The 26,371-nt window shown below is 44.9% G+C and overlaps 1 protein-coding gene across 1 annotated transcript; it reads right to left on the minus strand.

Moving 5' to 3' along the window:
- Window positions 1-131: 131 nt before the first annotated feature.
- Window positions 132-26,277, minus strand: Idh3a (isocitrate dehydrogenase (NAD(+)) 3 catalytic subunit alpha). The gene is made up of 11 exons (XM_045160730.1): window positions 26,189-26,277; window positions 18,476-18,538; window positions 15,071-15,154; window positions 12,418-12,532; window positions 10,419-10,606; window positions 9,788-9,921; window positions 6,850-6,952; window positions 6,673-6,737; window positions 4,910-4,994; window positions 3,945-4,097; window positions 132-1,589 (listed from the first exon to the last, which is right to left on the minus strand). The coding sequence occupies exons 1-11, from the start codon at window positions 26,213-26,215 to the stop codon at window positions 1,506-1,508; spliced, it is 1,101 nt and encodes a 366-aa protein (XP_045016665.1). The 5' UTR covers window positions 26,216-26,277; the 3' UTR covers window positions 132-1,505.
- Window positions 26,278-26,371: the final 94 nt, after the last annotated feature.

Below are 26,371 nucleotides of genomic sequence, written 5' to 3' on the forward strand. Positions count from 1 at the left end.
GGTCAAGTGAAACCTTCTAGTAAAAGCCACCAAGTCTAGTGTCACTACCTTTCCATTCTTAGCAACAAGCTAAACCAAAATGGCCTATGGTACCTGACCAGGAACTAGGCGGAGAAGGCAAACATCTCGAGTCAGTTTTGGAATTCTTTATTACTGTGAACCCCAGAGCCACTGATAACTAGCATACTCCAGCAAGACACAGGAAGCAGCAGCTTACAGCAAAACACAGGTAAATTTGAAGGTCTGATGACAAGCTTTAAAAAAAGTGACCCGGACAGGGAGACAAACCAAGAAATTCCCTTGTGACCAGGGTGCAGTATACAAAGCCACAGGCTTGCAAATTTACACAGGGGCCAGGAGAAGATACAAGTTGACTTGGGCGTGGCCTTCATGCTGCAGTGGACAGTCAGGGGCTGTGGAGGAAAGGAACTGAACAGTCACAAGCTGCTCACATGATCCCTGCTCATAGTAATTTCGTGAATCAACTCCATCCTCTACAATGGCACCTTTTTTTTACTGGTGCTGCTTGGGCCGAGGGAGTGCTAGATGCTTTGAGAACGGTGACGGGACAGCTATGGAAATAAAAAGCACCAGGTGGCACCCGTTTCCTCAGCTGTAGCCGGAACATAAGCGGTCACACCCTTGCTCAATGCCACCCTCAGAACCAGATGGAATGTGGTCCCTTCCCCATGATGCAGGGAAGTCAATTTAAGGATGTCAGTACAAGCTGTGACAACTCACAGTGCTTACTAGACACTCCGCCTTGTTAAAAAACTTCTCACAAAAAAATAGTAGATCTCAAGGTAACAAAATAATTGAATGCACAGTGCATATAGGGCTTTATACCCAGTAGTTGTATCTTAGTAACAAAAATTACATGGCTCATTATGTATTTCTTGGATCTGAAGTTTTTATTAACAGTAACTCATGTAAAGGACAAATGTCTTTATTTTCCAAATCACTAAGAAATATGTCATTTTGCTATTTTTGATAAGAACTTTCCCAGGAAATTTCTCCTGTGCCCATTTAGTTACAAGACTAAAGACATTTATAAGAATGTTATATTGTGCTATTATGTCCACTTTTTGTTTTTATTACAATGTTTTTCATAAACCAAGGAAAATAGGGCTGTTGTTTAAAAAGTTAGATGTTTTTCTCATATTAACTCTGTATAATATTTACAGTAAAGGAAAACTTATTTTAACTGAAGTGTGAGATGGGTAGTAATGGTAAATAACACAGTCCACTTACAGTTACAAAAACTGTTTCCCAGATAGACATTTAATAAATAAAACAAGCACTTGGAAAAATCCTTTGAAAACAGGCCTAGGGCCACGGATGGCGTACATCAATCGGCTGCACGGGTTTTTTTAAGAAAAGGCCAGATTTGAAAATGTACCCCATCAGGAAACAAGCAAATGCAGACAGAATAGGGGCGTTCTCAGTAAAGGCTCGTGGGGAGTCCTGCAGTAGTGACTGACTCAGCAAACGCCACCTGCGCAGCGCTAATCCAAGTCTTTGACTCGGCGGCAGATTTCTTCTGTGAAGTCGGAGCATTTTGCATTGCCTCCCAAGTCTTTCGTTAAGCTCTGAGAAAAGGAAAAAGCAAAAATAAGCAGTTACCTACACACACAACTAAAACAAGGGTATTTTTTTAAAACTTTATTTGAGAGAGGAGGAGAGAGAGAATGGGTGCACCAGGGACTCCAGCCACTGCAAACAAACTCCAGACACATGTGCCCCTTGTGCATCTGGCTTATGTGGGTCCCGAGGTCCTTTGGCTTTGCAGGCAAATGCTTTAACTGCTAAGCCATCTCTCCAGCCCAAACAAGGATATTTTTAATGAAAGCCCTCAGTAAAATGTTAACTGAGGGCTGGAGAGATGGCTTAGCGGTTAAGTGCTTGCCTGTGAAGCCTACTGGTTTGAGGGTCGATTTCCCAGGACCCACGTTTGCCACATGCACAAGGGGGCGCAAGCATCTGGAATTCAATTCGTTTGCAGGGGCTGGAAACCTTGACACACTCATTCTCTCTCTCTCTGTCACTCTCAAATAAATAAATAAAATATTTTTTTTTTAATGTTAACTGAGTGAGGAACCTGCCTGCTCATTTTAAAGAGAGGTTCTATCACATACTGCCCACCCACCTCAGAAGGAGTGGGGGAATCTCATGATGTAGTATACAAAAAACACTCCTCAACAGGGTGTGGTAGGCACACCTATAATCCCAGCACACAGGAGGCTGAGGAAGGAGGATCTGTGCAAGTTCAAGACCAGCCTGGTCTACATAGCAAGTTGAGTTCCACACTAGCCAGGGCAATATATCCAAGTCTTGTCTCAAAACAACACTCCACAAAAAAAAATAAGACTTTTCCATTACAAAGAGAAACAGAAAAGTCTTCCAAAATTTCCCCTTTGTTCATACTGTAGACCTAACAAAATACCACGGGCTGGAGAGATGGTTTATTGGTTAAGGTGCTTGCTTGTCTGTGAAGCCTAAGGACCCAGGTTTGATTCCCCAGTACCCATGAAAGATGCACAAGGTGGCACATGCGCCTGGAGTTCATTTGCAGTGGTGAGAGAACCTGGCTTGCCCATTCTCTCTTGGTATCTTCCCCCCTTAAGTAAAATAAATAAATAAAAATATTGTTTAAAATACCAGTTGATTATGGGTCTGGTCTTATGTGGTTACTGGGGAAATCACACCTGATCTGGTACGCTTGGCAAGCAAGTGCCTTTAACTGCTGAGCTATCTCCCCAGCCCCAATGGGTTGATTATGGATAAAGTCCAAAGGGAATTTTAAAATTTTAAAACTTTAAGATATGTTCTGTTCTCTTTTTGGAGGCTTGGAGACAAATACCAAGAAAATAGTTAAGTGGTTAACTCTTTAGGAAACAAGTTTCTACGTTTCCCTCATTAAGAGAAAAGTCTCCAGTACAATCAGTCTGTTTTCTGACAGCTCACTCTCTTCTTTACTGTAAACAGACCACACGTTCAGAATAAGAAACAGGACCCTGTGCCCTCTCAAATGACTGTTAAAAGCAAGCTTGCATTTCTTGTATCTTGGCTATGCACAGCATTTTATGCTGTAACATTTTATTTATTTAATTGAGAGAAAGAATGGGTGCGCCAGAGCTTTCAGCCACTGCAAATGAACTCCAGATGCATGTGCCCCCTTGTACATCTGGCTTACGTGGGTACTGGGGAATCGAACCTGGATCCTTAGGCCTCACAGGCAAATACCTTAACTGCTAAGCCATCTCTCCAGCCCCAAGCTGTAACATTTTTAAAAGAAGGGGCCAGCTTTGAAGACATGCTAAGAGTGTTTGGTGAAGCTCTCACAGCAATACCAGGACAGCCTGGCCTGGGCTTGCCTCTGGCTCTCCCAGCTCTTGCTAATGCAGTTTTTGGATGAAAGATTTGTATCTTTCTTTAGAAAACGCATACATAGCCATTTAGCCAGGTGTGGTGGCGCACGCCTTTAATGCCAACACTTGGGAGGCAGAGGTAAGAGGTTCACCGTGAGTTCAAGGCCACCCTGAAACTACATAGTGAATTCCAGGTCAGCCTGAGCTAGAGTGAGACCCTACCTCAAAAAAAAAAAAAAAAAAAAGAAAAAGAAAAAGAAAAAGAAAAGAAAAGAAAATGCACACATACAGTCCATTCCCTAAAGTTCAATTAGAGAGCCTATACCAAGAATTCCTATTTACACCTATAATTCTATAACTCCAGCACTCAGGAGGCTGAGACAGGAGAACTGTTGTGAGTTAAAGCCCATCCTAAACTACATAGGGAATTCTAGGTCAAGAGGTCAGTCTGGGCTACAGTGAGACCCTGCCTCAAAAGCCCTACTTACTGTGAAACCTTTGTACTCTTTGTTCCCTTCCTGTAGAAAACAGGAAATACATTCTACCCAGTTCAAGTGGGGTCAAGATTGCAGATACCTTCCCATCCTTAATTGTAGCAAAACACGCAGCCTCAATTTTGGCAGCATGGTCAAAAAGTCCCATGTGGCGCAGCATCATCACAGCACTGAGCAGGAGGGCAGTGGGGTTGGCCATGTCCTTGCCTGCGATGTCCGGGGCTGTCCCATGGACCTATGTGTTGCACAGGAAAAGTAGCATCAGCAGGAGGAAGACAAGAACAGGAGCAGGCAGCCCTGTCCTGGGGCTGCAGCTCAGTGATACAGCACGTGCTTAGCATGTACAAGGTTCTGGGTTCAATCCCATCACCAACTAAACAAGAACAAGCCGCCCTCTGGGAAAGCTGGGGTCTCAATCCACTTTCCTCAGCAAGGAAAATATTTACTGAAAGCTGCTCTGTGTAGCTCAGGCTGGATATGATGGCTCATGATTTTAATCCCAGCACTCGGGAGGCTGAGGTAAGAGGATCAGCAAGAGTTCAAGACCAGCCTGAACTACTGAGTCAGAGAGAGAAAGAATAATTTCCTGTAACAATATATAAAACTTCAGAGTTAAAAGCCTATGTATATAAACTTTAAAGTGAATCTATTAGGGGGCTGAGTGATTGTCTTATCAGGGCTGTGGCTACTTCAAAGAGAGCTCAGGGAAGCTGGGGCTTTTGCACAGGAGTGGAATATAAAGTGGGTAAGGAGGAAAAGGCACAGGGAGGATATGGAACAGCGATCAAGGGCTAGATAATGTGGATCGGAGGGGCCAGAGGGCCATAAACTCTTGCAGTGGAGAGTGAGAGAGAGAGAGAGTTAGGAGTGATCTGAGATCGAGATGCTTGAAATACGGAGAAAGCTGAGCGAGGTGGCACAAGCCTATGTTTCCAGTGTTGCCGAGGTTGAAGCAGGAGGATCTTGGATTTGAGATGAGGCCAGCCTGGGCTATGCAGTGAACACTGCCATCTGACCTGAGTTCTCCATGGGTGTCAAGGTCCTTACCGACTCAAAGATGGCGACCCCGTTGGCTCCAATGTTGCCACTTGGAGTCACACCAAGACCTCCAATCAATCCTGCACACAGGTCACTGGGGACAGAAGAGCATTTCAAAGGACATTTTGCAAACAGCTAGCCCTCAGATTTTCGTTTTCCAAAGCTAGCTCCTTTAGCCACTGAGTCATCTCCCCAGCCCAATTTTAGTTTTCTGTTTTAAATTTTGGTGGGTTTTGTTGTTGTTGTTTGCTTTTTGAGGCAAGCCTAACAGATTGGCCTTTTTCTTTTTTTAATGTGTGCATGCACGAGAGAGAGAGAGAAAATGAACTGACAAACCAGGGTCTCCAGTCACTGCAATCAAACTCCAGACATCCCTTGGGCACATGCATGACATTGTGTGCTTACATCACGGTGCATCTGGCTTATGTGAGATCTGGAGAGTTGAACATGAGTCCTTAAGCTTTGCAGGCAAGCACCTTAACTGCTAAACCATCTCTCCAGCCCTGATTTTAGTTTTAAACGCCCTTCCCCACTCAATGCAACCAGGAGAGATGGCTCAATTACAGGATTCAAGTTCAAAAGATGAACATGAACCTGGAGCAGCTTACTAGGTCAGAAAGCAAAGCAAGGTCAAGGAAGGAAGGGCTGAGTCCAGAGGACACAAGAGCCATGGGGAAAGAGGCTCCTGGCCAAGTCAGGACAACCTGAGCCAGTGAGGGATCTACCACCAAGTCAAACAGAAACCCATGAGTCCACACGGATGCAGATAAATGAAAAAACTAATAAGCAAGAAGGAAACGCTTATCATCACAACAGAACACCAATGAGTAAATATAGAAGGACTGATGGGCTTGGAAAATCACTATGTGGCCAACATCCCATGGAACGGGGAAGGGAAAGAGAGGGGGAAGTAAAAGCTGGTAAAATGCCAACATATGGAAAATCTAGGTACTGAGTACAGAGAAATTCTTTGTGTTGTTACTGTCAGTTTTCTGGAAGTCTGAAATTACTTCCGTAGTTTGTATATCTCAGTGATAGAGCGTAGCTTAGCATAATCCTTGGCACAAGAAGGAGGGAGGGTCACAAAAAAAATGGAAAAATGATCACCTCACCTATCCAGCTATACACAACAAACATACTGACTTATCAATAAATACAAAGCGGGGCTGGAGAGATGACTTAGCAGTTAAGATGCTTGCCTGTGAAGCCTAAGGACCCAGGTTCAATTCCCCAGAACCCATGTAATGCACATGGTGGCACATGTCTGAAGTTAGTTTGCAGTGGTTAGAGGCCCTGGTGTGCCCATTCTCTCTCTTAAATAAAATTTAAAATAAACACAATATGTGAAGATTGAGAAGAGTTAACAGTTGACTAGGGAGCATCAAGTCCTAGAGCTGACATGGTAGGAAAACAAACAACCCACTCACCAAGTAATCACAGACACAATCTAACACTACTAAAACTCAGCGCATTGATTACAACAAATGCTGCAGGTTGTAATACTTGATTGAAAGCTTTAAGCCATGATTCATTTTAGGGCTTTATAAGTCACCTATAGGTTAAGAATAAAAAAACAGGTATAAAAGGATAGACCCTAGCTGGGGGTGGGAGGGTGCATGCCTTTAATCCCAAACTTCGTGAGACAGAGGTAGGAGTAAGTTCAAGACCACCCTGAGACTAATAGTGAATTCCAGGTCAGCCTGGGCTAGAGTGAGACCCTGCCTTGAACCACCTCCTCCAAAAGGGGGGTGAAGATGTATACCCAGACTCACCTAAGGATGTCTCCATACAAATTTGGCATAACAAGAACATCAAATTGGGATGGATCTTGTACCATCTGCAAGGAATACATTTGTGCATTTAGCAGTCAAAAACTGCACAACACACACACACACAAACACATAATCTCCACAACAAACAGTAACAGGTACATATCAACATATACTTACATTCAAACATACTGTATCAAGGTACATCTCATTGAATTTAATATCTTTACAGTTCTCTGCAGCTTCCCTGCATTTCTGCAGAAAAAGCCCATCTGACATTCGCCTGTATTTGATAAGATTAAAAAAACTGTTGAAACTAAAGACTTGCAGAAAAACAATCAAATTTGAATCTATCTCCAGGAACAAAAGCATAAAGTCATAAAACAGTTTGATCATATAAAGATTAGATTACCATAGCATTATTCAGTAAGAACAAAGAAATAGTTGTAGCCAGGAGTGGTGGTGCATGCCTTTAATCCCAGCACTCAGGAGGCAGAGGTAGGAGGATTGCCATGTGTTCGAGGCCACCCTGAGACTACATAGTGAATTCCAGGTCAGCCTGGGCTAGAGCGAGACCCTACCTCAAAATAAAATTAAAAATAAAACAGTTGTATTAAAATTGTTCCTAGGGCTGGAGAGATGGCTTAGCTGTTAAGTGCCTGCCTGTGAAGCCTAAAGACCCCAGTTCAAGGCTCCTCACACTAGCCAGTTGTACAAGAGGGCGTACATGTCTGGAGTTCATTTGCAGTGGCTAGGGGCCCTGACGCACCCATTCTCTCTCTCTCTCTCTGTCTGTCTGTCACTTTCAAATAAATAAATAAAAATAACAAAAAAAAATTTGTAATTGTTTCTAAACCGGGCACGGTGGCACATGCCTTTAATCCCAGCACTTAGGAGGAAGAGGTAGGAGGATTGCTGTGAATTTGAGGTCACCCCAAGAGTACATAGTAAATTTCATGATAATCTGGGCTACAGTGAGACCCTGCCTCAAAAGAAAATTTTAAAATTGTTTCTGGGCCGGGCGTGGTGGCGCATGCCTTTATTCCCAGCACTTGGGAGGCAGAGGTAGGAGGATCACCATGAGTTTGAGGCCACCCTGAGAATACAGAGTGAATTCCAGGTCAGCCTGGGCTAGAGTGAGACCCTATCTCAAAAAACCAAAAAAAAAAAAAAATTGTTTCTGGGCTGGAGTGATGACTTAGCGGTTAAGGCACTTGCCTGCAAAGCCTAAGGACCCAGGTTTGATTCTCCAGTACCCACATAAACCAGATGTACAAGGTGGTGCATGTGCCTGAAGTTCATTTGCAGTGGCTTGAGGTCCTGGTGTTCCCATATGCTATCTCCCTCTGTCTCTCTCAAATAAATATTCTTTACATTTCTTTTTAATTTTTTTTTTTTTATTTTTTTGCCAGGCATGGTGGCATGCACCTTTAATCCTAACACTTGGGAGGCTAAGATAGGAGGATCACTGTGAGTTCGAGGCCAGCCTGAGAGTACTTAGTGAATTCCGGGTCAGCCTAGGCTAGATAGTGAGACTCTATCTCAAAAAAACAAAAATTATTCATTTGCAAGCAGAGAGATACAGACAGACAGAAAGAATGGGCATGCCAGGGCTCCTGCCACTGCAAATGGACTCCAGACTCATGCGCTACCTTGCATCTGGCTTTACATGAGTACTGGGAAATTGAACCTAGGCTGTGAGGCTTTGCAAGCAAACACCTTTAACCACTGGACCATCTCTCCAGCCCCCCACCCCACCCCCTTTTTTTTTTTTTTTGCTTTTCAAGGTAAGGTTTCGCTCTAGCCCAGGCTGACCTTGAACTCACAGTGATCCTCCTACCTCTGCCTTCTGAGTGCTAGGATTAAAGGCGTGTGCCACCACGCCTGGCTCCCTCTTTGTTTTTGTTTTTTGTTTTGTTTTTTTTCTCTCTCTTTGGTTTTTGAGACAGGTTCTCCTCAAGTAGCTCAGGCTGGCCTGGAACTTGACTATATAGGGCTGAGGCTGGCACTGAACTCTAATCCTCCTACCTCCCTCCTAAGTGCTGGAATCACAAGCATGCCCTGGCTCATTAAAAAATTTTAATAAGGGGCTAGAGAGATGGCTTAGCGGTTAAGCGCTTGCCTGTGAAGCCTGAAGACCCCGGTTCGAGGCTCGGTTCCCCAGGTCCCACGTTAGCCAGATGCACAAGGGGGCGCACGCGTCTGAAGTTTGTTTGCAGAGGCTGGAGGCCCTGGCATGCCCATTCTCTCTCTCTCTCTCTCTCTCTCTCTCTCTCTCTCTCTGCCTCTTTCTCTCTCTCTCTGTCTCTGTCACTCTCAAATAAGTAAAAATAAACAAAAAAATTTTTTTTTAATTTTAATAAGTACCTGAATGTTTTAATGCTTAGAGAAGCTGTTTCTTTCTACAGAGAAATGGGCTTTAATAGAGTGGGCATGAGGATTTAAACTGCCAGTGGGAGCGTTCAGCCTTCTGACATGACAACATGATGCTGAATCCACACGTGTCCAGGAGCATTTGTAGCTATCCCAGGACAGTACGCGGCCTGCAGGCTGTGGCAAAGACACTTCTGATAGCATGTGCGTTGGCTGCTTTTAGCCCTTAGCACGCGGCCATGTCAGAAACAGCCCTCGCTCCACTAACCTGACCACACTGTGGACTCTGCATCTTCTGTCTCGGTCCCTCCCTAAAGTCTAGGACCTGAATTCCTGCCCCTCCTATTTGCTCTTGTCACTCAGTGAGCACAGCAATAAAGAGAAATGCCAGACACTCTTGATTCTTAAAAGGCTTTTGTTTTCTTGTTTAATTTTATTATTTGAGAGCGAGAAAGAGGTAGACACAGAGCGAGTATGACCACTCCAGGGCCTCCAGCCACTGCAAACTCCAGATGCATGCACCACTTTGTGCATCTATCTGGCTTTACATGGGTACTGGAGAGTCAAACCCAGGCCATCAGGCTTTGCATGCAAGCGTCTTTAATGGCTGTGCCATCTCTCCAGCCCTAACAAGGTTCTCTTTGGGGCAGTGGGACTCAATAAGCAAGCTGGAAAAACACAAGGGAGGCCCCATCCCCACCCTCCCTGCAGCCAAGCAAGCCAACACAGATGCCCAGGGACTCACATGATGTTGGCTTTGTGCACAGCCGTGACGTTGCTCCGGTGGTTGTTCCGAGCGTACTCAAAGGCGAACTCGGCAATGCGCTTGCTGGCCTCCTCGGTGATGAGCTTGATGCTCTGCACGACTCCTTCCACAATCTGAAAGAGAGAAGCCCCGCCTTGCTGGAAAAGGTGCGGCAACACTGAGGACAGCAAGCAGGCAGTCTAGACTGCATCACTGTGGGAGGTTGCGTGGGGTCAGCAAGCATGGCTAGCCAGCCTCACACAACCCCAGAACAGCAATGGGGTCAATGTTAACTACAGCCCTGTAAGGCGGGCCTAACAAGCCCTGATGTACAGTGAGCAAACGTGTGGTACAGAGATGGCCATCAGCCCAAGAGCATAGCTGTGAAGTGGGGGAATTCAAAATGCCAGAGGGCAGATTCCCACATCCGAAACCACACCAGGCCACGTTCCTCCTGACATCCATTTGAGCACTCAGCCAGAGTCGCAGCACCAAAGCAAATACCCACCGACTCCTCCCAGGGGGAAAGGGATCTGTCTTTGGGGGATACTTTCAACTGAGAATTGGAATAGCTGTCCAGAGTCCAGAGAAAGCAATGCAAGTGGGAAGAACCACCCTGAGGTGAACGTACTATGTGCTCGATTCCACTGTATTCTCCTTCTGTGTTCTCTCGAATGGTGACGATATTTACATCAGTGTAAGGGGTTTTATAGCCTTCAATCGACACGCATGGCCGGACATTGGCATAAAGATCAAAAGTTTTACGCAGCAATAAATTCATAGATGGGTGACCAGCGGCTATTGGGGTCTTCAAAGGGCCTGCAATAAAAAACAGCTAGGTGAGGGCTGTAGAGATGGGTCAGTGGTTAAGGTGCTTGCCTGCAAAGCCTAACAAGCTGAGTTTGATCCCCCAGTGCTCACATAAAGCCAGAGTACAAGGTGACACATGTTTCTGGAGTGTGTCTGCAGTGGCTAGAGGCCCTGGCATTCCCATTCTCTCTGTTTCCCTCATAAATAAATAAAATATTTAAAAAATATAACCAGAAGACAACAGGATACATTATGGCCTCACATGGGACAGACGTGGCTCCCTTGTAAAATGATTTTTGCCTCCAATTTCACCCCTCCCTCAGACCCCTCAAGGGAGCTTTCCAGAACATGAACTGCCTTTCTATCTGCAGAACTTCCTGAAAACCAAGCGTTGCATCTAGTGCCTGTCAGCATCTAAGCTTACTTTTACTCCATGAGGGTCACCTACAGAAGGAAAAATCAATCTCAGGCTGGAGAGATGGCTTAGAGGTTAAGGCACTTGGCTGTGAAGGCCAAGGACCCAGCTCAACTCCCTAGGACCTAGGTAAGCCAGATGCACATGGTGGCGCATGCATCTGGAGTTTGACTATAGTGGCTGGAGGTCCTGCTGTGCCCATTCTCTAACAAATAAATAATTTTAAAATATTTTAAAACATCAATTTCACAAGTAAGAACATCGCCCAAGCTTCCCAGCCAGTAACTGACATTCATACCTGGATCTGAACATGGTTTTAAAGTCCATGCTAAATTTCAGTCTCTTACAGGCTAATCACTCTGAATCATGGCCTTGGGCATATATTAGAATAATAATAAAAACACAAAAATTACATAAAAGATAAATGCAGTTGAAAACAAACAGGGTAAGTTGGTATTGGCCAGAAATACTTTAATGATTTCACTGGAATGTGAAAATGAGTGTCCCAAATACATAAAAACTAAACCAGGTGGATGTGGTGGCGCACACCTTTAGCCCCAGCACTCAGGAGGCAGAGGTAGGAGTATCACCATGAGTTGGAGGCCACCCTGAGATTACATAATGAATTCCAGGTGAGAATGAGCTACAGTGAAATCCTACCTTAAAAAAACAAACAAACAAACAAAAAACCCCACTAAACCATCTCAGGCTGAGGGCATTGCTCAGTGGTAGAACACTTGCTTGGACTCAACCCCTACCACCACAAATCAATAAACAAACAAACAACAAATAAATAAGTTACTCTGAGCTTGGCAAGGTGGAGCATGCCTGTCATCCAAGCACTCCGATGACTGAGGCAGGAAGAATCTTGAAGCCAGCCTGAGACATAGTTTTAAAAAAGAGGCATGGCTGGAGAGATGGCTCAGCAGTTGAGGTACTTGCCTGTGAAGTCTAAGGACCCAGGTTCAATTCCCCAGAACCCCATAAACCACATGGTGGCACATGCATCTGGAGTTCATTTGCAGTGACTAGAGGCTCTGGTACATTTTCTTTCTTTCCCTCTCATAAATAAATAAAAACAAATTTGTTAAAAAGCACCTTACTGAGCAGGGCATGGTGGCGCACACCTTTAATGCCAGCACTCGTGAGACAGAGGTAGGAGGATCGCCGTGAGCTCGAGACCACCTGAGACGACATAGTGAATTCCTGCTCAGTGAGCTAGAGCGAGACCTTGCCTCAAAAAACCAAAAGAGAAAAAAGAAAAGTACCTTACTATAAGTGACTATTTCATAAAAGGAGGATGTTACTTTACTAGGTGGCCAGGCCTTATTAGCTGACAAGAATGCACTTTCATAATTCCTGGAACAGAAATCAGTAATAATTACAGCCTCTCCTTCAGTTGTACCTTTCAAGCCCATCTTGTTCTTATCCATGGACTCTTTGGCCTCTGGAGGGATCATCCACTTTCCTCCTGGTCCTTGAATGGCAGTGACATTCCGCTCCTCCCACTGAATAGGTGCCTAGAGGCCACGGAGCACAGTGAAAAACAAGTTTCATAGAAATGCTGCACAGCGCCAATACACGGATGAACTTTGAAAACAATGCAAAGAGCAAGAAGCCCATTAGGAAAAAAAAAAAAAAAACCTAAGGAAAGTCTGAATAGGCAAACAGCTGAGTGGGGCTCCCTAGGGATGGGGAGGGATAATGGCAGGGTATGGGAAGAGAGAGGAGAAGGGAAGATGACGGGAGTTATGGGAGGTCTTTGGGGGTGTGTTCCAAGTGTTCCAAGATTAGAATATGTGGATGGCCGCCCAACTCTGCCAATTTACTAAAAACCCACTGAGTCTGGGTTGTATAAGTAGATTGATTGCAAAGTGTGTGAATTGCACCTCAGCAAAGGTACCTAAAGGATAAGAAAGTACATGACCTATGTAGGCACCACTTTAAAGTATAAACCAGTGTTTCTTTCTACCTCCGGATTTCATGCGTGACACCCAGTTAACAGGCAGCCACTTTCTGAGCATGTGCTCCAGGAAGAAGCACAGAACACGTGACCCTGGCTCACAAGGGGCTTACGATTACAGGCATCACCTCCTCCACAGGAGTGTCCGCTAGAACCTCACATAGGAATAAAATGTTCGTAGACACTCCTAGACTGGACCTACTTGTATCACAGCAGCCACTCAGTCTTACCCATTACTCCGCCCAGCAGCTCTAGGTAACAAGGCATCAGGTCAAAGTTCAACTTCCTAAATCCCTAGAAGTATTTTAAAATGTCTACCTGAATTAACAGCTGGGCTGTCAGTAGTAATATTCCATTTTTTATGAAAATAGCACCAAAGAAAAAAAAATTTACGATTTTTTTCCAGGATGCAAAGGCAAGTTCAATTCCCAACATCGTCAAAACAACACAGAAAGAAGGTGACTTGTCAGGAGCTCAAATAGCCACAAGAACTGAGGTACTACTTTGATTATATTTGATATATGTAATGGATACCTTATGTTATCAACAGCAGCAGTAACAAACAGCACGGAGACATTTATCAAAGTGAAAATTACCCAGCATTCAAGAGGTTGAGACAGAGGAACTGCTGTAACTTTGAGGCCAACCTGGACTACTAGTGACTTTCAGGCCAGCCTGAGCTACAGTGAAACCCTGCCTCAAAAAAAAAAAAAAAAATTAGGGCTGGAGAGATGGCTTAGCGGTTAAGTGCTTGCCTGTGAAGCCTAAGGACCCCGGTTTCAAGGCTCGGTTCCCCAGGTCCCACGTTAGCCAGATGCACAAGGGGGCGCAAGCGTCTGGAGTTCATTTGCAGAGGCTGGAAGCCCTGGCGCACCCATTCTCTCTCTCTCCCTCTATCTGTCTTTCTCTCTATGTCTGTCGCTCTCAAATAAATAAAAAAATAAAAAATGAACAAAAAAAAATTAATCAGGGCTGGAGAGATGGCTTAGCGGTTAAGCGCTTGCCTGTGAAGCCTAAGGACCCCGGTTCGAGGCTCGGTTCCCCAGGTCCCACGTTAGCCAGATGCACAAGGGGGCGCACGCGTCTGGAGTTTGTTTGCAGAGGCTGGAAGCCCTGGCGCGCCCATTCTCTCTATCTCTCTATCTGTCTTTCTCTCTGTGTCTGTCGCTCTCAAATAAATAAATAATTTAAAAAAAATTAATCAATAGAACATACAAATTGAAAATCAAAAAGTGGGGCTGGAGAGATGGTTTAGCTGTTAAGGTGCTTGCCTGTGAAGCCTAAAACCCCAGGTTCGATTCCTCAGTACCCACATAAGCCAGATGCACAAGGTAGCATATGTGTCTAGAGTTTGTTTGCAGGGGCTGGAGGCCCTGGAATGCTTCTATCTGCCTTTCTCTCTTCCTCAAATAATTAAATAGTTTTAAAAAAAACAAAAAGGAAAGCCAGGTGTGGTGGCACACACCTTTAATCTCAGCACTCCGGAGGCAGAGGTAGGAGGATCACATGAGTTCGAGGCCACCCTGAGATGACATAGTAAATTCCAGGTCAGCCTGATCTAGACTGAAACCCTACCTCGAAAAAACAAACAAAAAAAAAAAGTGGGAACTTGGCGGAGATTAACAACAGACCTTACCAACTTTATATATACTTGTGCGGTTTTAACCCACCTATTCATAGAATCCAGCTGCAGAGCTCTCAGTTGATAAAGCGCCTGCCTTGTTAGCACGAAGGTCCCCAGAACTCATGTAAACATGCTGGGCATGGCGGTATGTATAGGCAGCCCCAGTGCTAGGGAGGTAGAGATGCAGGATCTGAGGCTTCATAGCCACCTAGTCTAGCCTAACTGGTGAGCTAGCTCAAGGCCAATAAGAGATTCTGACTCAAAAAGAGATGGATGGCACCTGAGTGACCACACCTAAGGTTGTCCTCTGTCTCCATACACATCAAAACATATGCACATGCATGCACGCGCACACACACACACATGCACACACGTAAGTAACACACAAATAGGCAAGCCCATAGAATCTTCACTGGCTAAGAACAGTTTTCTATGGGTGATTGCTAAGTTGATGTTTTAAAGCCTACTTACTTTGGCAGCATCAAAAATCTTCATAACTGAGGCTGAAATTTCTGGGCCAATTCCATCTCCTGGAATTAAAGTTACTGTCTGAACCTGAATGTAAGAAACCATCGAAGAAAAGAGTAAGAACTGGTTTTGGAAAGTTTGAAAAAAGAAAGAAGAAAACCATTTTCCCAAGGTATCTCCAAAAGAACAAAATACTGCTAAGAAAACAGACAAACCTCCCACCAGGATCATCAAAGTAGAGGCAGAAGTCAACAGACAAGAGACCCCACAACTCCGCTCTCCACCTGAGTCCAGAGTCTTAAGAGCTCATATGACAGTCTTAGGTAAAAACAAACTACCAGTAGACTTCCAAACTGATATATTTCTTTTCAGACAATGACATCAATTTCTTCAGGTCTATAAAGCAAGGGCAGCAAGACATGTCAGCCTCTTCTCCCACTCTAACTCAGGAATGCTCATGAAAGCCAGCCGCTGCTGTCCGTGTCTGTAATCCCAGGACGTTCCTCATGCAACTTCTTCAGGCTTACAGAGCTCGAACACATTTCCAGAATATTAGAGTCTGTTTGGATGCTCAGAAAAAAATTAGAGTTCACCTCAAAAGAGGGCCTCTACATTCTTGGCTCCTCTGGAAAATTGGTTTGTGAGTGACAAGTGTAATCTAGTAAGCTCAGAGGTGTCATACATAACCAACGACAACGTGAGATCAGACCTGCAAGGTCTGGGTTGACAATAAGTGTGTTTATAGTGGAAAATCAAATGTCTGTTCCAAAGGCTTCATGTCTGTTCCAAAGGCTTCAGACAAAACTAAGCCAGCATTTCAAAAATAGAAGAAATGAAAATGTTTAAGAATGAAATGCAAGAGAATTTAACGAACATAATGTCCATGTCCTCCCTCTTCACTTTGGAATTACACGTATGATTTGGTAACTTTACTTGACCTTTCTCGGTTCTAGTTGCCCAGATACCCATTTTTTTTAAAGATATTAATTCAATTTTTCCTGGTCTTCTCTTTCCAGTCCTCAAAAGTTCAACTTTTCTGTACAGCTGAATCAATCTTTCTTCTTCTTCTTCTTTTTTTTTTTTTTTAAGGTAGGGTTTCGCTCTAGCCCAGGATGACCTGAAACTCACTATGTAGTCTCAGGTTGGTTTTGAACTCAAAGCAATCCTCCTATCTTAGCCTCCCAAGTGCTGGGATTAAAGGCATTCATCACCACACCTGTCTGAAATATACACTTTTGATATGTTGACATATATATATAATTTCTTTTGAAAAGAATCTCTTCCATCAGGATAATTTTTTTTTTTAAAGAGGCTGAAAAAAATAAAGAGAGAGAGGCCAGGCGTGGTGGTACATGCCTTTAATCCCAGCACAGGAGGCAGAGGTAGGAGGATCACTGTGAGTTGGAGGCCACCCTGAGATTACAAAGTAAATTCCAGGTCAGTCTGAGCTAGATTGAGACCCTACCTCAAAAGAAAGAGCGCGCACAAGCGAGAGAGCGAGCACAAAGAGAAACAACCTGAAAAGTAACAGCAGAGAAGTGATCATCTCACCCAATTCGGACTGTTGTTTCTTCGTTTTGTCTTGGTGTTGGAGTTGGAGCCCAGAGTCTTGTGCCCAGCAAGCACTCTGCTACCTAGCTACATTCCCAAACTTGTTTTTAGTTTCTATTTTGAGATAGGGTCTCACTAAATTTCCCAGACTAGTTTTGAACTCACTCTGTAGCTCAGGCAGGCCTTCAACTATGATCCTCCTGCCAAACCCTCAAAGAAATCAGGCCATAGTCAGCACCACCAGGCCCAACTTCAGAATGGGTGTAAATGCTGGCTTAGCTAGTTTTGAACGTGGAACACAAGCCTCGTTCTGCATTTTCCGCACAAGCAGGGCCAAAGGTTTCCTCTTCCTATTCTCTCAACATGTGAGGTCATCAGATCAGACCACAGAGAAGCTACTTGGTTTCTATAGTACGGAAAGGAAATAGGAAAGGCATGTACATTCTTGTTTTGGTTTTTAGAGGTAGGGGCTCACTCTGACTCAGGCTGCCCTGGAACTGGCATTCATTATGTAGTCTCAGGGTGGCCTCCAATCTGAGTGCTGGGATTAAAAGCGTGCACCACCACACCCGGTTTTTTGTTTGTTTGTATGTTTGTTTTTGTCCTGAAAGAATTTGTGTGCCAGGGCCTCCAGCCACTGAAATCTAACTCCAGGTCCTGGGCCACCTTGTGCATCTGGCTTATGTGGATTCTGGAGAGTCAAACATGGGTCCTTAGGCTTCACAAGCAAGTGCCTTAACCACTAAGCCATCTCTCTAGGCCATAAATTCTTCTATAAATTCCTGATGGCAATGTCATAAAATGTTGTATGTGGAGGGGACCTGCTGGAGACATAGCTCAGTGATTAATTAAAAGCACTTTCGCCAGACATGTTGATGCACACCTTTAATCCCAGCACTCAGGAGGCAGAGGTAGGAGGATAGCCATGAGTTCAAGGCTACCCTGAGACTACATAGTGAATTCCACATCAGCCTGAGCTAGAGTAAAACCCTACCTTGAACCCCTCTCCCCACAACAAAAGCACTTTCTTGTAAAGCCTGCTAGCCTGGCTTTGATTGCCCAGGACCCATGCAAAGCCAGATGCACAGAATGGCACGTACACCTGGAGTTCATGTGCAGTGGCAGGAGGACCTGGCATGCCCATACTTGCTCTTTCTCTCAAATAAAAAAATAAATTATTTTTAAAATACTATGTGGGAGTATAGGAATTATGAAATTCAAATCAGATTTTGTAACATAGGAATAAAATAAAAATAGTATAGGATATTACTGATCAACAGTCATAGAATATTCCAAAAATATAGTCATCAGTTTTTAAAACACAGAACTCTAATGCTGGGAACTCTAAAAGCAGCAGATTTAATGAGCAACAGAAAACCTATTCACATGATAGTCCAAAAAGACTATACAAGCAGGCATGAGCCTATAGGGCTTGTAGATGTTTGAGAAATTCCTACTTGACAGTCCATCTACAGTATTTAGGGAAGACTGCAAAATAAAAATGTAAAGCGGTTTTGAAGCTTCTCAACAACTCTCAAATTACACTTAAAAAACCAAACAAACCTGTTTTACCAAAGTGAGATTATGAAATGAAGTAACAGGTTCAGGGGTAATTTTCTATTTTTAACAAGGCTCCTTCAAGATATGAATATGACAGGCTTACATAGCCAGCTGTAATATAATTCTCTTAAATCTGAAAGTGACCCAATAGAATTGTGTATTTGTTAGCCAACAGTTCTAATATGCGTCAGAAGTATAGCCAATTTTCCCCAGTTTTAAATAAATGCATTTGATTTCTTAAACGTCTTTCTTGAGAAACTTCTAAAAGGGAAAAATAAAAGATATAATTATACTCACACCACCAGCAAAACCTCTGGTCACCTGTTTTGTATTTTGGAATGCGCCCAGCAGCCGAGAGACCTACATTAATAGCAACAGAGAAATGTCACACACAAAATTAAACTATAAATAATGGATACAAAGGCATTTCTGTTTTTTTTTAATTTCATTTTTATTTATTAGAGAGTGAGAGAGAGAGAGAGAATGGGCGCACCAGGGCTTCCAGCCACAGCAAATGAACTCCAGACGCGTGCCCCCCCTTGTGCATCTGGCTAATGTGGGTCCTGGGGAATCGAACCTCGAACCGGGGTCCTTAGGCTTCACAGGCAAGCACTTAACCACTAAGCCATCTCTCCAGCTCTGTTTTTTGTTTTTTGTTTTTTGTTTTTTTTTTGTTTTTTGAAGCAGGGTCTCACTCTAGCCCAGGCTGACCTGGAACTCACTCTGTAGTCCTGGCTGGTCATGAATTCACAGTGGTCCTCCTACCTCTCAGCCTCTCAAGTGCTAGAATTAAAGGCATGTGCCAGCACAAAGACATCTCTGATAGCTGATAATGCTATAAAATTTTATTGGAGGAACTCAATTCACCTGGATTCCTTTAAAGGGGGGAAAGGGGAACTTTTTAACCAATGATCCATCTCTCCAGTCCTAAGGGAAGGGGACTTTGAGAACTTCCCAGAAATATTTTTCTTACATACTGGCTCAATAGCTAACTTGTTCAGATTTGAAAACCTGGACTTTAAGCACTGTACTTTTTTAAAGTTCAGCTTATGGATATCAGTTGTTGCCCGAGACTTTTGGAGCGCAGATGATTTCATCACAAGTCCCAAGTGTCAGGCATGCAGCGCTGGGACTTGTTGCTTGCCCTGTTGGTTTTCTGTCTTGTAGGGATCCAGTCTTTTCCTGCTGTGGCCCCCATTCCTCCTTTCTGGAGTGGGAACGTTTACTCTGTGCCACTTTATGTTGGAAACACTGTAACTCGTATTTTGATTTTATAGGGCTCACAGCTGAGACTATCCTGAGTCTCAGATGAGACTTTGGACTTCTGAACAGTGTAGGGAATGGTAATGACGATGGAGACTTTTAAAGCTGGACTGAATGCATTGGGCATCATGAGATGGCCATAAGTCTATGGGGGCCAGGAGCGGAATGTGGTGGTTTGAACGTAAAATGTCCTCAATGGCCTCCTGTGTTTATGATTAAGCCTCATACTTAATCCCCAGGTGGGTGGTAATGTCTGGGCGGTAGAACCCTGCTGCAGGAGGTGTGTCACTGGGGGCGAGTCTTGGTATCTCAGTCCAGCCTAGCTCACCGTCACTAGACCTCTCTCTCTACCTCCGCCATGCTGGTAAGATGTGATGCCAGATGACTCCTCCTGCCAGGCCTTCCCACCATGATGAAACTTCCCCTCACAACTGCAAGCCAAAATAAACCTTGTCCTCTCATAAGCTCCTTCTAGACAGGCATTTTGTCCTAGCAATGAGAAGGTAACTGCTATAGTTGTCAAAAGACATTGAGGATAGAATGAAACTGTATAAGTCACTCTTGTTGTGGTAAAATACCTCATAAAAAGCTTCTGGGGGGGGGGGGTGGCTGGAGAAATGGCTCAGCATTAAGCTATTTGCCTGCAAAGCCTAATGGCCTAGATTCAATTCCCCAGTATCCACATAAAGGCAGATGCACAAAGTGGCACGTGCATCTGGAGTTCCTTTGCAGCAGCTGGAGGCCTCCCATGCCCATTCTCATATTCATTCCTCCCCGTTCCTGCTTCCAAATAAATAACCCTCTCTATGGGAGGGAATACATGCCTGGTACAGAAAACCTAATCAGAAGCCTATGGTGAGGGAGGTCATGAGCCTTAGGAGTGTAATGCCTGCTCTTGTCTGGCTAAATGCATATATTATGCTCACCACACTGCCCTGTAAACATTTTACTCAATGTTCATACCCATATATTAATGTTTCTCTCACTTTTGGTTAGAGAAACTTCTCTTTTCAGATGGCAGTGACCACCGGGATGAACCAAAAGGCACCATAGTGCTGAGGAAAGGTGATGGAGGTATGTTCAACATTGAGACATGTCTATCACACCTTCCAAGGCTCAGGGTCCATTGTGGAAGTGGCATTAAGAATGTAAGAGTGGGGATGGAGACATGGCTTAGTGGTTAAGGTGCTTGCCTGCAAAGCCAAAGGACTCAGGTTCAATTCTCCAGAACCCACATAAGCCTGATGCACAAAGTGGTGCATGCATTTGGAGTTTCCCTGCAGTAGCTAGAGGCCCTGGAATACCCTTTCTCTCTCAAATAAATACATAAATAAATATATTTAAAAAAAGAAAGAAAGAAAGAAAGAAGGTAAGAGCAACCACTGAATGTGGTGGCACACACTTTAATCCCAGCACTTGGGAGGCAGAGGCAGGAGGATCACCGTGAGTTTAAGGCCACCCTGAGACTACATAGTGAATTTCAGCCTGGGCTAGAGCAAGGCCCTACCTCGAAAAACAAACAAACAACAAAAGATTTAAGAGCCAAAGGAAGAGCAGGACTGCTTACAATGCAATCATCTACACAGAATTGGCCTCAATATCCTTGACCTTGCAATGCCTAGAACTACTTTCACGAGACCCTCATAATAGGAGGAAAAGATGATGACATCAAAATAAGAGAGAGACTGATTGAGTGGGGAGGGATATGATGGAGAGTGGAGTTGCAAAGGCAAAGTGTGGGGGAGGGAATTATGGTTTATTGTCTGTGAGTATGGAAGCTGTCAAGAAAAAGAAAAAAATAGCAGCTGAAAGAAGAAAGGGGTTGGTTCTGGCTTACAACTTCAAAGGGACGCATGCCATCGCAGCAGGGAAGGCATGGCAGCAGGGGCAAGAGGCCAGCTCCTCACATTGCAGCCTCGATCAGGAAGCAGAGGGTGAACAGGAAGTGAAGCAGGGCTGTGAAACCTCAAGGGCATCTCCCAGTGACACACTTCTTTTTTTTTTTGGTTTTTCAAGGTGGGGTCTCACTCTAGCCCAGGCTGACCTGGAACTCACTATGGAGTCTCAGGGTGGCCTCGAACTCATCGTAATCCTCCTACCTCTACCTCCCAAGTGCTGGGATTAAAGGCGTGTGCCACCACACCTGGTTTTTTTTTTTTTTTTTTTTTTTTTTTTTGGCCAGAGACACACTTCTTCATGCAAGGCTCCACCTCCAAAGGTTCCACAACCTTCCCAAAAACCACCACTAGCTGGAAACCATGTGTTCAAACTACAGGAGACTATAGGGACATGTAACATTCAAACCACAACAGAAACTACTCTGGACAATGTTGAAATAATATATACTATAAAAAAATTACACACTAGGTTTTTAAACTATTTTTATTTATTTATTTGAAAGAGAAAGAGGAAGAGAGAGACAGACAGACAGACAGAAAGAGAACAGATGTGCCAGAGCCTACAACAGCTGCAAACAAACTCAGATGCATACGCCACCTTGTGCATCTGGCTTACATGGGTCCTGGGAAATCAATCAAACCTGGGTCCTTTGGATTTGCAGGCAAGCACCTTCACTGCTAAGCCATCTCTCCAGCCCTATTCGCTAACTTTGAAACCAGAGCACAACCCACTTATTCTATAGGTGGAGACAGTGGGCACAGAGACCAGGGACTTGCCTACGTTTAAAGTAATCAACTGGCAAGTTGCCAATGCGAATCTTACCAGTCCCTTTAGTTCAAAATACTCAGGGACATGAGGCAAGAGGATCAAAAGTTCAAAGCCTGCCTAAACTACAGTGTGAGTTCAGGGCCACTCTAGTAACTTAGTAAGACGATGTTTTAAAATGTAAAAGGGGCCTGGGAATAGAACTCAATGCTGGAGAGCCTCCATAGCACTAGGTTTAATCCCTAATACCACCAAAACAACAAAAACAGAGGAGCAAGAATGCCAACATTTCCATGGTTTGCTATTTTATCTCCAGGGCTAGTATGTTGCCTATTTCACAGAAGGTACTCAATGAATACTCTGGAAAAAACTGAGGCAAGCCCGGGGAGATGGCTCAGCAATTAAAAGCACTCCCTGCGCAAAACAAAACTCACTATTCAAGTTCAGATCCCCAGAGCCCAGGTACAGCTGGAAACAGAGTCAGGAGAATCCCAAGGCTCACAGTTCACAGCACCATGAGACCCTGACTCAAGGTGGAAGGTGAGGGACCTACGTCAGGCTGTCTTCTGATTTCCACACATGCACCCATGCATGCCCACACATTATACACATACATACATATACATGCTTGCACACACACACAAAGTTGAGGTCAACCTCAATCTCAACAGCTGATACCCTAGCCGTCACACATGTAATGATTTTCCTCTAAAAACATAGTTGTCTATGTTTATGCTTCCCCCCCCCACACACACACACAATCTTCACTTCATTGATCAACTCACTAGCTTTACTTAGAACTTTAAATTTTGAGGAGAATGTCCTCTTGATAATATACTAGTACAGCATCATTTTACTTCCATAAAGCTTAGTGCAGTGGGTTTTCAAGTAAGAAAACAGAGGCCTGGCTCACAGAGCCTAGACTGTCTCCTTGAACTTCTGACTTCAGACCCTGGCCATTTTCTCTACAGCTTCTCATTTGTTTTCTTACCATCATATTCCAACTGAAAAACACAGAGACTAGGGAGATTGCTCAGGGGTTAAAGGTGTTTGCTTGCAAAGCCTGCCTGCCCAGGCTCAATTCCCTAACCAGCCATGTAAAGCAGATGGGCATTCATTTCCAACAGTAAGAGGCCCTGGCTGTGAACACAAATAATAACAAAACAAAACAGGGCTGGGGAAATGGCTTAGCGGTTAAGGCATTTGCCTGTGAAGCCTAAGGACCCCGGTTCAATTCCCCAGGACCCAAGTAAGCCAGATGCACCAGGGGCACATGTGTCTGGAGTTCGTTTGCAGTGGCTGGAAGCCCTGGCGTGCCCATTCTCTCCTCCTCTCAGCCTCTTCCTCTCTCTCAAATAAAGAACTAAATAAAATATTTAAAAATCAAAACAAAACAAAAACAGAGACACTGTATGAGAAGTAGGACAAGATTTAATAAGTGCTTGTTGATGGGAAACTGGCTCATTTTAGTCTTTGGAAGCAGAAAAGTCTTTAGAGACTCTGTTTTCTCTGTGAGAAAATCTTTTAAGCTACAAGTCACATTCCCTGGCTGCCAATTTTTGGTTGTTTTTCTTGGACAAATAAAACCTTAGAAACTGGGTGTGGTGGCACATGCCTGTAATTATAGCACTTGGGAGCTGGAGATAGAGGTCATCCTATAGAGTTCAAGGCCAGCCTGGACTATATGAGACCCTGTCTCAAAACAAAACAAAACAATCAAACAAAAAAACCACCCTTAAATGGAAACTCAATAGCGGAGCTAAAGTGATAGAAACCCACATCCCACTCAGTACCCAAACCTGGGCCAGCCTCACAAGCCCCCTCTCTGAGGCACCAATCCCTAGAGAGAGAAAGAAATTGGATCACAGGTTGAGCCACTCTGCCAAAGGTCATACGGGGCCCCAGGCCTCAGGAGAACCACATTTTCTGACAACTTAGCAGGCACTTTCTGAACTCCCACTATGAACACCTTCCTCTTTTTTTTTTTTTTTTTTTTTTTTAATGAGAGAGAGCCAAGTGTGTGTGTGTAAGAGAGAGAATTGGCACACTTGTGTCACTTTGTGCGTCTGGCTTACGTGGGACCTGGAGAGTTGAACATAAGTCCTTAGGCTTCACCAGCAAGTGCCTTAATCACTAAACCATCTCTCCAGCCCTGAAAGCCTTTCTTATTGCTAAAGGCAATGCCATCACACTCATTCATTATCACCAATGTTGCTTAAGTCCCTCCTTCTGAAGGTTAAGGTGGTCGGGGGTAAGCCCAGTGATTAAGGGAGTAACTGTGACACACACGTTCAGGACAGAATGTGACATAACGGTTAGTGTGTCTGAAGAGCGAGGTGAAGCAGAATCTGAGCAAAAATCTAGTTACTGATGCCAAGAACCACTGTGTATTTGATAACTGCCAAAATACACACACTGGTAGCTAAGAAAGCTTCAGATTTTTGTGTCCTTTCTGCATGTATTAGGTAATTTTTTTAAATATTTTATTTATTTGAGAAATGCAGATAGAGAGAGAATGGGTGCACCAGGGCCTCCAGCCAATGCAAATGAAATCCAAATGCATGTGCCACCTTGTTTGGCTTACATGGGGAATTGAACCTGGGTCCTTAGACTTCGCAGGCAAATGCCTTAACCACTAAGCCATCTCTCCAGCCCCATTTTTTTTTTTTTTTTGAGTCTAACATCTGTAGCCTAGGCTGGCCTCCAACTCACAGCAATCCTCCTACCTCAATGCTGGGATTATAGGCATGAACCACCACACTCAGTTCCACAGATACTATTTTATTTAGGCCTCAAACAATTCTGTGACACAAGTGCGGATGTTCTGCAGGATGAGCCAGAGATGTTATTTGCTCAGGGTCCTACAGCCACTCAATGGCACTGCCAAGATTTAAACCTAAAAACCTTAAACTGAAGTGTAGAAATCTTAGCTGGTAAACAGGTCATCTCAGAACCTCTTTTTTGTATTTATTTGAGAGAGACAGATAAAGAGAACTGACAATTCAGGGCCTCTAGCCACTGCAAACAAACTACAGATGCATGCACCACCTCGTGCATCTGTCCTACATGGGTACTGGGGAATCGAACCTAGGTCCTTAGGCTTCACAGGCAAGCGCCTTAACCGCTAAGCTATCTCTCCAGCCCTGACCATCTTTTTAAACTGGAAAAAAAAAGTGGCATCAAATTTTATAGAAAAATTTGCATTGCTTTTGGTAGATTTCTATGAAATCACTCCAATATAAAAACAGAAGACCTAAGGCCTACTCATTACTCTCCCCATAATCTGCTAATGTGACCTTGGCCGCAGCCTAGGCAAAGTGGAACTGAAAAAAAAAAAAATCAAGATATACTTGGGTTCCTCTCCCAGATAACTTTGACCTCCTGGATGACCTTCATCCAGTTTGTGTTCAACACAGGTTAATCCCTCTGGGACACCAAGGAATCGCATATTGCATTTTTAACCGAAAAATCCTTTCCATCTCTGGCACCTGAGCTGTCAAGGGTGCAATTTCAAACTGCAAGATGCTCCGTGTCCTCTGAAGGGGAACTAACTACTAGGGCACCAGACGTCAGACTGTACGAAGTTCCCAGAGAGAAAAACTCGGGCAGGCAAGATGGCCCTGGGATTCCCTCATCGAAGCAAACTCCCACGCCCGCAGCTAGGCCGGGGGGACTCAGGAAGAGCGACCTGGGCGGGGAACGTAAGTTCCGAGATCGTAAGTCACAGGGCCGCAGCCTCCGGAGCTGCCCGGACAGCGGGGCCTGGGCGGCGGCTCCGTGACCTTCCCGGGGCTCGGCTCGAGGCCTGGTTCCAGATCTGGCGGAGCCCAGCAGTGACACCCGGAGCAGGGCCAGCATCCTCGCCTTGACCTTGACGCCCGTCCCGGCGCCGGGCGGTCCACGCGCTTGCAAGGCGGGCCGTGCACCGCGGCGGAGCCGGCGACCGGGACGAACGCCCTGAAACTGTCCCCGCCGCGCCTCCCCATCTGGGCCCGCGCGCCCGCCTCCGCCCGGCACGCGTCCCGCTCATCCGCCCGCCCGCGCACGCCGGCCGGCCCGGCCTGCCTGCCCGCCGGCGCTCACCTTGGAGATCCACGCGGACCCGGCCATCGCGCCCGCTCCTCTCGCCCACAGACAGCGGCGACCGCAGGGCGCGTGCGCGCAGCCGGCGCTCCTGAAGCCCGCCCGTCAAGACCCCGCCTCCTGGTGCCCCGCCCCCGGGCCCGCCCCTACGCCACCCGCTGGCCAATCGCTGAGCTCGCCTCT

Source organism: Jaculus jaculus, chromosome 10, assembly GCF_020740685.1.
Source record: "Jaculus jaculus isolate mJacJac1 chromosome 10, mJacJac1.mat.Y.cur, whole genome shotgun sequence".
NCBI lineage: Eukaryota > Metazoa > Chordata > Mammalia > Rodentia > Dipodidae > Jaculus > Jaculus jaculus.

Bases quoted from the DNA above. Each gene is read 5' to 3' on its own strand.
- Idh3a (XM_045160730.1), bottom strand. From the start codon at position 26,215: ATGGCCGGGTCCGCGTGGATCTCCAAG. The intron at 15,155-18,475 runs GTGAGTATAATT...TCTTACATTCAG, and splicing joins CCAGAGGTTTTGCTGGTGGT to GTTCAGACAGTAACTTTAAT. The intron at 6,953-9,787 runs GTGAGTCCCTGG...TATCAAATACAG, and splicing joins GTGCACAAAGCCAACATCAT to GCGAATGTCAGATGGGCTTT.